This window comes from Rhinatrema bivittatum, chromosome 3, assembly GCF_901001135.1.
Source record: "Rhinatrema bivittatum chromosome 3, aRhiBiv1.1, whole genome shotgun sequence".
NCBI lineage: Eukaryota > Metazoa > Chordata > Amphibia > Gymnophiona > Rhinatrematidae > Rhinatrema > Rhinatrema bivittatum.
In genome coordinates, this window is record NC_042617.1 from 548,202,213 (window position 1) to 548,214,725 (window position 12,513).

General features: G+C 44.9%; 1 protein-coding gene across 1 annotated transcript in view; it reads left to right on the forward strand.

Annotated features, from left to right (window-relative positions):
- The first annotated feature begins 4,086 nt into the window (after positions 1-4,086).
- The window catches only part of MAN1A1 (mannosidase alpha class 1A member 1), a 553,608-nt gene continuing 545,181 nt past the window's right edge, over positions 4,087-12,513 (forward strand). Inside the window, exon 1 of the mRNA XM_029596415.1 lies at positions 4,087-5,495. Coding sequence (XP_029452275.1) covers positions 4,923-5,495 — 573 coding nt within the window. The 5' untranslated portion in view covers positions 4,087-4,922. The remainder of the gene's footprint in view (positions 5,496-12,513) is intronic.

Consider the following 12,513-nt stretch of genomic DNA (forward strand, 5'->3'; position numbering starts at 1 on the left):
CAGCCATGTTTTAATTATTTTGTTGAATTTGAAATAGATTATTTGCATGCTTCAAAAGAAAAGCAGCTCCAAAGCAAGGGGCCTTCGTAACTAAACAAGAAATCACATGTTATGTTCAACTCTCATCTGCCCTTCTCTTGATCTCTCTTCCTGTTTACTCTCTCTAACTCCCAGTATCCCTATCTCCACTCTTTGCTCTCCTCAGCTCTCATATGTCCTTCTCCCTAGTCTTGGTTTCTCTCCCATAGCAACTGGAGAGCAGCAACAGAGCAACCACAGCAAGCAGGGGAGTTGTGGGATTCAGAAGAAGCAGCAGGTGACTGGACTACGGCAGAAACAGCAGGCACTGCAAGGGACAGCAAAAGAGCTGTGTTGCCTGTCTTCACAGCTGCCTCCTCTTCTTTCTACCCCTGTGTAGGCTTCATTTATTCAAGGAGCCTGTATGATAGGGAAACAGGGGACAGCCGTAGGCCAGCAAGTACAGCGTCCCCCATGGCTGCCTGCTCTTTCTGCTTCAGCTCTGAAACTAGCCAGCTCTCCTGCACCTTTTGTGTTAAGTGTTGAGGTTGCTGCTTTGTGCAATTGGGGGTGGGGGTGTTTTCTGCAGGTTGGTCTCCTCTCTCCTGTATGGTGTTGGTCTGGTTGTGTACCTTTGACAGGTTTCCATTTACCCTCTGGGCTACAGATACCCCTCATTGAGAATCACTGCCCTACCCTTGCCAGAAGTGGTAGGATATAATATTAACTTTATTTATGCTCTCCACCACTTAGTACTTTGACAAATAGGTCTTCTAGGTATTTCCCTGTCCCAGAGGGCTCACAATCTAAAGCAGCGATTCTCAACCAGTGTGTCGCCAAGCAGCAGCAGGGGTGTCGCGTGCTACCGGTCTCCCACTGCTCTTCCTTCACCGAGCGAAAGAGGGACAGTCTTCCACTGCTGCCACCCGGACTAGCAGCACGTTCAAGGCCGGATGGGAACAGCAGCAGTGTTAGTGGAAGCTGGCAACTGCGGCTGGGCCTTTTCTTCTTCCCGCACCTGCCCCAGAACAGGAAGTGATGTGAAGTGGGGTACGCGGGAAGAAGAAAAAGCCATGCTGCACGAAAACGTAGCGGCGGCAGCAGCAGCATCGGCCCCGAGCAAAATCAGAAGCAGCCAGAAATCAGCACAGGAGACAGCAGAATTAGCCTCCCGTGGCCGATGGGATTCTTCTTTCTTGGCCTGCATGTGTGATTGAGAGTGTTTATGTGTTTGAGAGCCTGTGTGTAAAGGTGAGAGCATTTGATTGAGATCATCCATGTAAGTGTGTGAGAGAGAGCATGTGCGTGATTGAGAGAAACTAGTCAGAGAGATGATGTGTGTATATAGGAGAGACAATGGAAGTGACTGATCAGGGAGATGACTGGAGTGTGTGTGTGTGTAAGAGAGAAAGTGATTATGGGAATGAGAAGCCTGCACATGTGGAGAGAGCTAGCATAGGAGTGAGAAACCTGGGTGTGTGTGAGACACAGCATGGGAGTGAGAAGCCTGTATATGTAAGATAGAACATGGAAGCCTGTGTGTGTGCATGAGAGAGAGAGACTGTTCGGGAAGGTGACTGGTGTGTGTGTAAGAGAAAGACTGGTCGGGAGATGATTGGTGTGTGAAAGACAGAAACTGGTCATGGGGGTGTGACGTGTGTGTGTGTGTGTGTGTGTGTGAGACAGAGAGATTGGTTGTGGGCCCTAAGGAAGAGGACTATGAGTACAGAGCTTCAGCCACTACTGCTTCTGGTGTGTGCTACTGGCCTGCATGGAAGAGGAGTAGGAGAGTAGCTGGAAGGGGTTAGTAAAGGTGGCTTTTTAAGTTTATTTTTCTTGACTGACTGCCATTTTAATTACTGAATATTATGTGATATGTCTGCTGTTTTGAAATATTTTATTGGTGTTTGGAGAATTTTAAATAATTTCTATGAGTTGTTAATTGCTGGATATTATTCTATTCATAGTTGTTGTGAAACATTTATTCTATTTATTAGTAGAGTTATACAATTATTTCTGTGTTGGGATCTATAGCTACTTAGCTAGTTCTGTTTTCCTAATAGGAGGTGTATTGGTGTTTAGGGCCTGATTTAATATTTGTAGTGTGGCTTTTCATAGATAGGGTTGCTCCTGTTTGAGTGCATTCCATAATACAGGTGTAACTGTGTGCGGATTAGTTGATGTGCATTACTGCAGATCCTGGGAGTATGTTAGGTCGGTTCTGTGTATGTGACCGAGATGAGATATTTTACTAGCATGTAAGCGTTTGTATCAGTCTTATTTGTTGTAATTTCTCAAGAGGACATGCATTGGTGATAAACTGCTGTCTTTTCATAAGTAGGGCTATTGAGCCTGGTAGTAGGAGTTTGTGTTGCTGTTACTGAGATGACACTAGAACCAGAATATCTTTTTTGTACAGTGAGTTATACAGGGAATGTCATACTTCTGCTTTACATCCATAATTGTGGGTCAGGGGGGTTCCTGTGGATGCAAACTGTACTTTTATATTTAGCCCCATGATGGTCATGTGTTCAGTGTGTCACACATGTGAGAACCATCTGTCAGGTGTGTCCAGACAGAAAAAAGGTTGAGAAGCACTGATCTAAAGGCCTAATTTACTAAAGGCTTTCTCCAACTTTGTGTCTATGGAAAAAATGTGTTTACCACAAAGGGCTTTAAGTTTGTACCTGAGATAATGGAGGGTGAAGTGGCAGTAGGATTTGAAGCCTGGCTTCCCTAGTTTTTAGCACATTGCTCTACCCACTCAGCTACACTACTCTAACTTATTAGAGAAGTACAACTATTTCATAATTGTTTTAGCTTAGATGTGTATAAGTCTGTGCATGCCTCTGTTCCAGAGTAACAGAAAATAGTTATGTAGTAATGACAGCAGAAAAAGACCAAATATTCCATCCAGTCTGCCCAGCAATTTCTTCATGAAGTAACTGCCCCTCCATGCAGATTACCCCCACAGCCTTATATTAAGGGTAATAATATTAACAATTAAAACCAAGCAAATGTCAAACACATAAGAAAAAATTGTTGCTAGCAACATTTTACAGAGTGAGCAGTCTTCTTTATAATTCAGACAATGCTACTTGAATGTGCTTTGATTTTCAGACTTGGCCATAGAAGCAGTTCTGTGCTTTTTTTCCTTAATGTCTGTGTATCAGTATTCTGGATCATAAAAGTTAGCTACTGCTGTTCCTCTGGCTCTTTACTTGAGAATTTATTTCCCCTTTGCATAATGGCAGAATGCCTTTTTGTATTTTCAGAGGATAATGGTTATAAAATTGCAATTGGTAAATTGTACATTATTTTTATAACAGCACTATAAACCAGTTGCTATTCAAAGGGCATGTTAAGTGTCATCTCAGATTTGCACTGAAAATTTTTGCATTTAACCTTCTGTCTTTATCTAACTCTTGAGATTGCCTCTGGGCTAACGGTGACACTGTAAACCCAGTGCAGGTGATGAACTATTCAAGAAGTCAGCTAATATGTTACGGTGTCTTCATTTCTATTTGATACAAATTATTTTCTGGAGTTAAGAATCTAACAGGTCACAGAGCTATAATAACTACTGTTATACAAAGAGACAGAGCAGCAAAAAAAAAAAAAATAATAATGAAGACATAAGCATAGACAGAGGACAAATGAAACCAAAGACACAAAAAGCTTGGTAGTTTTTTTTCCCGGCAAATTAATTTGTCTCCACTCAGGTGCTGAGCTCTTAGAGCCAAAGGCGACTCCTCTGTTCGGTTTTTGGTCTCCACGGTCCTTCGCTCTTTCCAGTTTCCCCGTAACATTTGCCTCTGCTTCCAGATTTTCATATCTCACCTGGTTAGTCCTGCACCTTCGTTTAAGGCCGGGATTACATCCGACCACAGAAACCAAGCCCCGCCCTCTTCTGAGAATGCCAGATAAACCCTGCCCATCTACAGTTAGAGTCTCCCACAATACCTCGCCCCTACCAGTTTTCAGCACCGCCCACCCATACCTAAAAAAGGGTCTGTGGGCGTCCTCGTTGATCGACAGTTCCTATCACTCGGGGCAGCATAGTTCTTTCGCTCAGATCGCTGGGACCGAGGATTATTGCATTTTCTCTCGCTCGCGCGTCTGTGAGCGCGCGAAAGGGGCGGGGCGCCGTCCTCCCCCAATTTACCCTTCTCGTCGCCTCGGCGAGCCCCAGCGCGCGGCTGGAAGCTTGGCTCAAGAGTGGCCGCGGTCGGCGGCGCGGGCTGCTGGCACGTGGAAGTGCGCGTCACCGTTATCATCAACCACTCCTCCCCCCCCCTCCGGAACAAACATAACCGAAGTAAGGCAAGGGGCAAGAAGTCAGAGTCCCGGCAGCAGCGGGCGCGAGCGGAGTTCCCTGCACTGAGCCCGGATAGAGCCGCAGCATCCCCCTTCTTCCGCGAACACCCCCCCCCCTCCTCCGCTCCCCTCCCAGATGTATCTATTTCTAGGCTTGAAAGGGGGGTCCTCCGTTAGATGTGAGGTACAGGGCAAAGCTTGGAAACTTCAAGTAAAAGTGTAAAGGGAGGGGAATAATATCATCCTTCGCACTCCCCCCTTCTGCGAGGTGACAGTCCGAGGACTCACGCGACACGCTCAGCCCGAGGAACTGCAAGCAGAGTTTCCTCCGAAAGCAGGAAACTTTCAGCCACTGACAAGCCGCAGCGGGCAGGAAATAAGCGGGGGCTTTTCTTCTTTTCATTTTCGATTTAATTCTTTTTTTTTTTTTTTTTTTTTAATTTCCCCTGCCGGATTATCTGGAGACATAACTTTTTTAAGGGCCTGCGATCTACTCCTGTTCTTCGCTGGTCTCTGAGAGAGGAGAGGGGCGGCTCGGCTCGACCCCCCCCCCCCCCCCCTTCGGCCGGGCGCGGTAGATCGGTGTCATGCCCGCCGCCAGCCTCTTGCCCTTCAGCAGCCCTCCGGGGGGCGCCGGGCTGGGGGGCGGAGGCGGCGGGGGGCTCGGCGGGCTGGTGGGCAGGAAGCTCTCCAGCCCCGGCGCCTTCCGCCTGACGGAGAAGTTCATCCTGCTGCTGGTGTTCAGCGCTTTCATCACGCTCTGCTTCGGGGCGATCTTCTTCCTGCCCGACTCCTCCAAGCTGCTCAGCGGCGTCTTCTTCCACCACCCGCCGTCCGATCAGAGGCCGGGGGGAGGCGGCGAGGAGGAGGAGGCGGCGGCGGCGGTGGCGGTGGAGAGCCGCGAGGAAGCCGCCGGCAACCTGGCCAAGATCCGAGAGGACCACGAGCGGGCGCTGCGGGAAGCCAAGGAGACGCTGCAGAAGCAGGCGGACGAGATCCAGCGGGACATCCGCCGCGACAAGGAGCAAGTGGCCCGGGACCGGCGCGGGGGCGGCGAGGGCGTGGGGCTGCCCGACCTGCCCTTCCGTCAGCCCGTCGGGGCCGTGGGGCAGGAGCCCGCCGACCCCGACGTCCGCCAGAAGAGGGAGAAGATCAAAGAGGTGAGTGCCCGGCGGAGGTGCAGGTGCAGCGGGAGAAGGGAGGCTCCGCGCTCGCGAGCTGCGCCTCGTCGCACGCTGCCCTTGGAACTTACCGACGGCAGATAAAAGACCAATGTGATCCACCTCCTTTGCCCAGTATTTTGTTGTTGTTGTTGTTGTTGTTGGGTGGTAGCAACTAACGCTCCGCTCAGGCTACTTACCCCCAAGATGTAATAGAAAAGTTGTGCCATTTCTTAAATTCTATTTTCTAGCCAGCGGGCATTTGTGGGGGGGGGGATCCGTGGAAATCGCGGTGTTTCCGACCTAGGGTTTTGATTGAGCCGAGTCACATGCGTTCTTGATCCCGTTTTGCAGCCTTTCCCAAAGGAAGGCGAGGAGAGATGCTCCTGTGCGTGTGTACCTGGGGGTCCCCAGTGCTAAGGTCGCCGGAATCGGGCGGTTTTGTGTGTTTCAGCCCCCTCCCCCCCCCCCCCTGAATTTAGAGGATCTGCGGGCGGGGTGCTTATTTGTCACGATCTTGCCTGCATTTAGTGTAATTTAATCAGAATGCTTCCTAGTTAGATGGCATTAGAGAGGGTTGCATGTTTTCAGCTCCCTGATCACCGCCTCATTATTGAGCAGTGTTGAGAGCTCCTGTTGGAGGTTTGAGGTGTAGCGCTATAGCTTTTGTAGGGAAGTGGGGATGTGAGTGATCTAGTTGGATTTTGGCTGATCTAAACTTGACAAGAGCACTCCGATTTGGCCAAAGACAATGATCAGATTTTAAAGACAGTGAGAGTGCCTCGCTAAAGCTGTTCGATGGTTAGCCTAGTGGGGTTTATAAAAAAAAAATAAAAAAATCTAGACAAGTGTTAGAAAAATTCTATAAACCATTATTAGTGATGGAGATTTGGGGAAAAAAATGCTGCTTATCTGAGTTATGTGCACGGAGGATTGGTCCTATTCTTTGAAATCCTACCAGGTACTTGTAACCACTGTCGGAGATGGACCTATGGTCTAATGTGGCTAATGATTAGTCCGTTTTGTGGAGCGTTCTGTGCACAGACACAAAACAGATTTATTTTATTTCTACTGCAGGTAGTCTTCCCAGTTTAAAATATTTTCTTTATAGATGGTCAATTAACATTTAAAGGGGGGGGGGGGGGAGGGGTGGAAGGATGGAAGCCAACTGTAAATTAAAACATACATCCTGGTGACGTATTTGTTTAGGGAGCATAGTATTCTAATAATTGTGAAGTACGTGGCAGTTTCTGGTAGTGTGTCATCCCTTGTGACAGGTATTTTTCATTTTGTCTGCCGGCTTTTGTAGCGCTGGAAGGGATGGGGGTTACTGCCTGGATCCTGAAGCTTTAGAATATGTTGGGTTGAGTTAAATTCAGGGAAGACTAGATGAGCTTGTCGTTTTGGTCAGCGCTTCTTTAACTGAGCTGCTCCGAAAGTCCTAATTTCAGTAGTGCAGTGGCATTTTACCAAGGCAAAGTAGTGTTTTATAGTTAACAGCATATAAAATAGCTGCATTTCTATTTGTCATTACAGTCTGTGCAGCTACATTTTGGTCATTTTTTGTTTCCTTTAAAATGTGTTAAATGTCAGCAGCTTATGCACATTTTTTATTCTGAAGCCTTGCTTTTTCTTAGGTAATATTCTGGTGTCTGAAAACGTGATGGAACAGAGACACTATGTTACACTTACTACAGCAAGAGCAGTTCTTTAGGAGAACATGACTTTAATGAGTTGATGCATTTTAAGACATAAGATCTGTCCCTTTTTTTTAATGCTTTTTGTTTAGGCTTTTGGTTATTTAATTATTAATGTTTGCCAAAGTGAGTGTCACTAAAAGGAAGAGAGGGATGTGACTGGTCTCTCTGGAGCATTGGTGAGGGATTTAATTTTTACTTTGTTAGAAACAGGCAAGTAGATAGCTGGAGATATATTGGTCATATGTGTCTGAGGTTTTTTGTTTTTTTTTAATGCAAGGATTTTTTTTCCTATTTTGTGGGGAGAGCCCATTTATAAATCATTCCTAAAGTAGTGTTACAATAATAAAAACTATCATTCTTTTTCAAATAGTGTTTTGAATATAGTTTGGAAGAGTTTTGGAATTAATTGCAGCAGTTTTGTTTTAACAGAAAATCATTTAGAAGCCTGTTGGGTTTTTAGTACCGTAATCCTTTTAGGTGAAGCACTTTGTATAGCATTTGAAACAAGAAGTATATACAGTGTAACAAGTTCTGACACCAGGCTTTATCATAACTTTTTAGAATATCTCTGTAAAACAGAAAAGACTGAGATGCTAGAGCATACTGTTAAATACTCCCAAATACCTTTTGCTAGATTTAATGACCAGGATCTGACCAAGAAACTTTCTGTAAGAAGTGGATTCTGTCTCTTTAAATGTGTTTGAAATACCATATGGTAACTTTTATTACCTAGTTAGAGGTCTGGATTATCATTTTGTTCTGGCATTTTTAAATTTTATAGCCTTTGGAAAGCAGTTGAAATTTAATGAACATGTAACACCTTAGAAAACAACTTCTAACTATGGCATACTTAGCATTCATAACATTTATTTTTATTTATTTATAGTTTTTATATACCGGGAGTTCCTGTATACAATACATATCACTCCGGTTCACAATTAACAGAAGAACTACTGCCGGGGGGCAGTTTACATGGAACAAATCTTGGAACAAGTAAGAACAGTTGATCTAAATAAATAGGAAAAAACAAAACTAAGCTCACTATAAGTAAATAAATAGGCAATAGATAGGCAATAAATAGGCAACATATTGATATATTGAGACCAGTACCAGAAACACATTTTATTCAGAGAAAGTGAAGAATGAATTTTCATCTGCCCTTTTCGGCCCTGGCTCTAAGGTCACAAATTTAGCTGGCTGCAATATATATATATATATATATATATATATATATATATATATATATATATATATATATATATATTTTAATTTCTCCACAGTAACAGAAGGTGGCACTTCATACTGCTACACTATCCTGCTTTTGCTTCCGTATTCTGTTTTTATCTTTCTGTATCAGAATTGGAACTCTTGGGGACCCTTGGATTGCATGTTTGTTTTCTCAGTGAAGGTGTTAAGAGATATGCTCCTAAACCATCTGGATGCAGGTACTTACTTATAAGGACCTGTTTTTCAAAACCTCACCATCAAATTTTAGTGCAATGATTTCTCTACTGTGCAAAAGGAAAGGAACTGGTGTAAGATAGTGCTGCTCAGCTTGTGTTCAACATCCAGAAGAAGGTTGTGGGTGACAAGATGACATCTTCCCTGAAAAATCAGATGTAAAGCACAGGGGGGCAAATCAGGGAAACATCAGGAGTTATCTCGGTTTGTGGCGCTATCTGGAATGTGAAGTGTGCAATGTACCCAGTAAGAAGAGGAATCAGGTCCTGTAATTTTCTCTTAGAATTTGTGGTGCCAAACAAAAAGTCAGAAATACGACAGCTTTTATTGAAGTATGTTTTTCAGTGCTGAAAGTTAAATCTGCTGATGTTATGTCATCTTGAACTGCTGCTTGAGCTTGCCAATTTGTGCTTTCCTTATCAGCCTCTACGTCTTCCTTCCCTTTACCTCACAAAATGCTACTTTTGCACTTCCATCACTAACAAGCTTTCCCATAACCACTCCTTTTCGCCATGGTTTTCAGTCCGTATCATCACTGTCTCCATAAGGGGGTTAGCATAGTCCCTCCCAATATAAGTTCCCAGCTTTCGCCCAAGTTATGTCTACCCATGTTTCTATACCTGCTTTCACCCTAGTTATGTTATCCAGGTTTCTCTACCCTGTTCTATGTAAGACAAGACTGTGTCACTGTTGTTTTTTCTGCTGGTTGTAATGTAAACCGTAGCGATAATTAATCCTGTTAATTGAACCTCGGTATATAAAAGCTATAAATAAACAATAAATAAATAACATTTCTAAAAAAGAACAAAAAGTCTTGCCCCTCTGTTTAACCGTATTTACTGTTTTTCCTGCCATTTCAATTTTTGCATGCCTGATCTCTTTCCCAGCATCTCTTAGCTTTTCCAGATATTAACACCTGTCTTCCACTTTCTGTGATCTCTTGAACGCTATGAACTCTAACCTTTCCTCCCTTACCTTTTCAGCTACTTCTTTAGAAAATCATAGTGACCTCTTTTTTTTTTTCCTCTTTTATTTCCAAAAACAGCTGCATGTAGTTTGTTAGGCATGAATCCCTGCGATCATTGGCTCCTAATTCACTGGCACATTCAGTACAAAATAGCAGTAATTACATTGAACTTAATGAATATTAACATTCCATGGATCAACTGAACTCTTAGAATATATGCTCATATGTGATCCCTCCGTTCTGCTAATCAGAATTTGTTAGATATTCAAACTCCGCTTGAGGTACCCTTGGAGGAGACATGAGAGAGGGTGTTTTCAGTTGCTGGCCCAGTTTTATGGAATGCCCTGCTGGTCCAGGTTAAAAAATTGGGTAACCTAAGGCATTTAAGAAGGCACTTAAGACATTTCTGTTTAAACAGGCCTTCGGATCTACAGCTTAACATGTCTGGCACAGAAGGCATTTTGTCAGGAATATTTGATCTTCTGCAGTGTTAATTTGTTGTTAGGATTAATGTGTATGTGGCCCTGGGCCAAGATAAGAGATGGTACCGCCCACAGGGAAGAACTCCGTGAGCCTCACCATCGGGAAGCGAGGACTCAGCTGACGTCAGACACAGTTCAAGTCTTTATTAAAGAGGAAGAGCAGCACTACTCACGAAGCGGGAGTTGCAAAAGTAGAGTCACACAGACCCAGAGGTGCCACGGGGTCTGTGGAATGGGGGATACCTCAGTAGAGATGGTAGTGGTCCGCAGAACAGGGTACACTGAAGAGGGTCCTCAGTAGAGATGGTAGTGGTCCGCAGAACGGGGTACACCGAAGAGGGTCCTCAGTAGAGAAGGCAAAGGTCTGCAGAGCGGAGTAGGAGTAGCGATAGTTCCAGAAAAGCCCGGGGAACGGGGCAGGCAGAAGTCCTGAGCGTCAGGCCCTCCGAGGAGCGGATAGCTAGAGAGGAGAAGAGGGCCCCCGAGGAGCAGGTACCCAGGACATCTCACGCCAAGGAAGCAGGAGCTGGAACGAAGGGTCCTCTGTGAGTGAGGCGGAATCAGCAGTGAGGGAACTCGTTGCCAAGTCGTCGGTAGGCAGGGCCAGCTGGCTTAAATGTCCAGGAGGAATGACGTCATCCAGAGGGGATGCCCCCCAGGTTCCCGCCTTGACGTGTTTAAGACTGGCCTGTGCGCGCGCCTAAGGGATTCCAAAGGCAAGATGGCGGTCGGCGGCGTCCATGCCATCCAGGGAGGTCTGGGAGTGGTGAGCAGGCCGGCGATAGTGTGCGGAGGCCACAAGTCTTCCCAAGAGTCAAAGCTGAGAAATAAGAGGTGAGCAACAGCGGTCACAGCCGTTTGCGACCGGGCGTAACAGTTGTGTTATAGTATATGTTTGTTTTAAATTAAATTATGTAAGCTATTTTATAACCTGCCCTGAACTTTGGAGGGACAGATTAGAAATATTTTAAATAAATATACACACACATGTGTGTGTACTCTGCTTACAGTAGTGGCTCTGGTAATATTTTGTTTGTTTTATTTATTTATTTATTGTTTTCATATACTGACATTCGATCGAGATATCACATCGGTTTACATATAACTAAAACAAATAAGACATAACCTGCTTATTTTACATTGTAACATGATAACAGTTTGTAACATGGTAACAGGTAGGAACGAACAATTGACTGTAGAAATTGCTAAGTAAATAGCACAATCTGCTTATTTACATTGTGGGAAGGTAACTGTGAACAACGAGGAAGAGAGATATTTATAGGAATGTTCTAAAATTGCACTGCGGATATGCTATGAAGGATACTAACTAAGGGAGTCTTTGGAAAAAAAGATGTGTAGAGGTTCTTGAGTATGGGAGAGGAGAGTAGGGTGAGGCGGGAGGAGGTGGGTAGGAGGGAGGATGGTGCGGCCGAGTGAGGGGCGTGGCTGTGGGAGGGGAGTTGTTTCAAGGGAGGGTTGTGTGCAGGGGAGTTGTGTGCGGGGGGCGGGGTGAGTTAAGTATCGGGTGGGAAGGCTTTTCTGAAGAGCCAGGTTTTGAGTTGTTTTTTGAATATTTGAGTGGAAGGTTCATTTCTGAGGGGGGGTCGGGAGGGTGTTCCAGAGTGCGGGGTCTGCCACGGATATGGCACATTTGCGGGTTGATGAGCGGTGTGCTGTTTTGGAGTTTGGGACAGCTAGGAGTCCAGTGTCTGAGGACCTGAGGTTTCTATGTGTGGAGTGATGGAGTATGGCATTGTTTAACCAATTCATCTCATTGTTGTTTGTTTTCTTGTGGATGAGGGTGAGGGTTTTGTATTGAATTCTTTGGTTGATGGGAAGCCAGTGAAGCTCTTTTAGCGTGGGAGTGATGTGGTTGCATTTTTTTAAATGTTTTATTATTGCCCTTGCAGCGGCGTTTTGTAATAGCTGCATGGGTCTGATGGTGGCTTCAGGGAGACCAAGAAGTATTGTTGCAATAGTCAATTTTCGAAAAGATTATTGTTTGCAGGACTGTTCTGAAATATTGAGCGTGAAGAAGGGGTTTGAGCTTTTTTAGTGTTTGCAGCTTGAAGAATCCATCTTTGATCATGTTGGAGACGTGGTGCTTGAAGTTGAGTTCTTTGTCAAGTCACTCCCAGGTTTTTTGTAGATGGTGTGAGTTGCACCCCAATGTTCTTTATGGAGGTGTTGATTTTGAGTGGGGCAGAGGGGTGATCATTGGAGATGAGTAGGAATTCAGTCTTGTTTTGGTTGAGGCAGAGGGATAGTTGAGATAGCAGAAGCGTTAATTTTTGTGCTAATTTGGTTCCATCTGTCTAGGGTGCATTCAATGGTTTTGTTTATCGGGAGTAATATTTGGATATCGTCTGCGTATACAAAATATGTGAGGTGTAATTCTGTTAGGAATT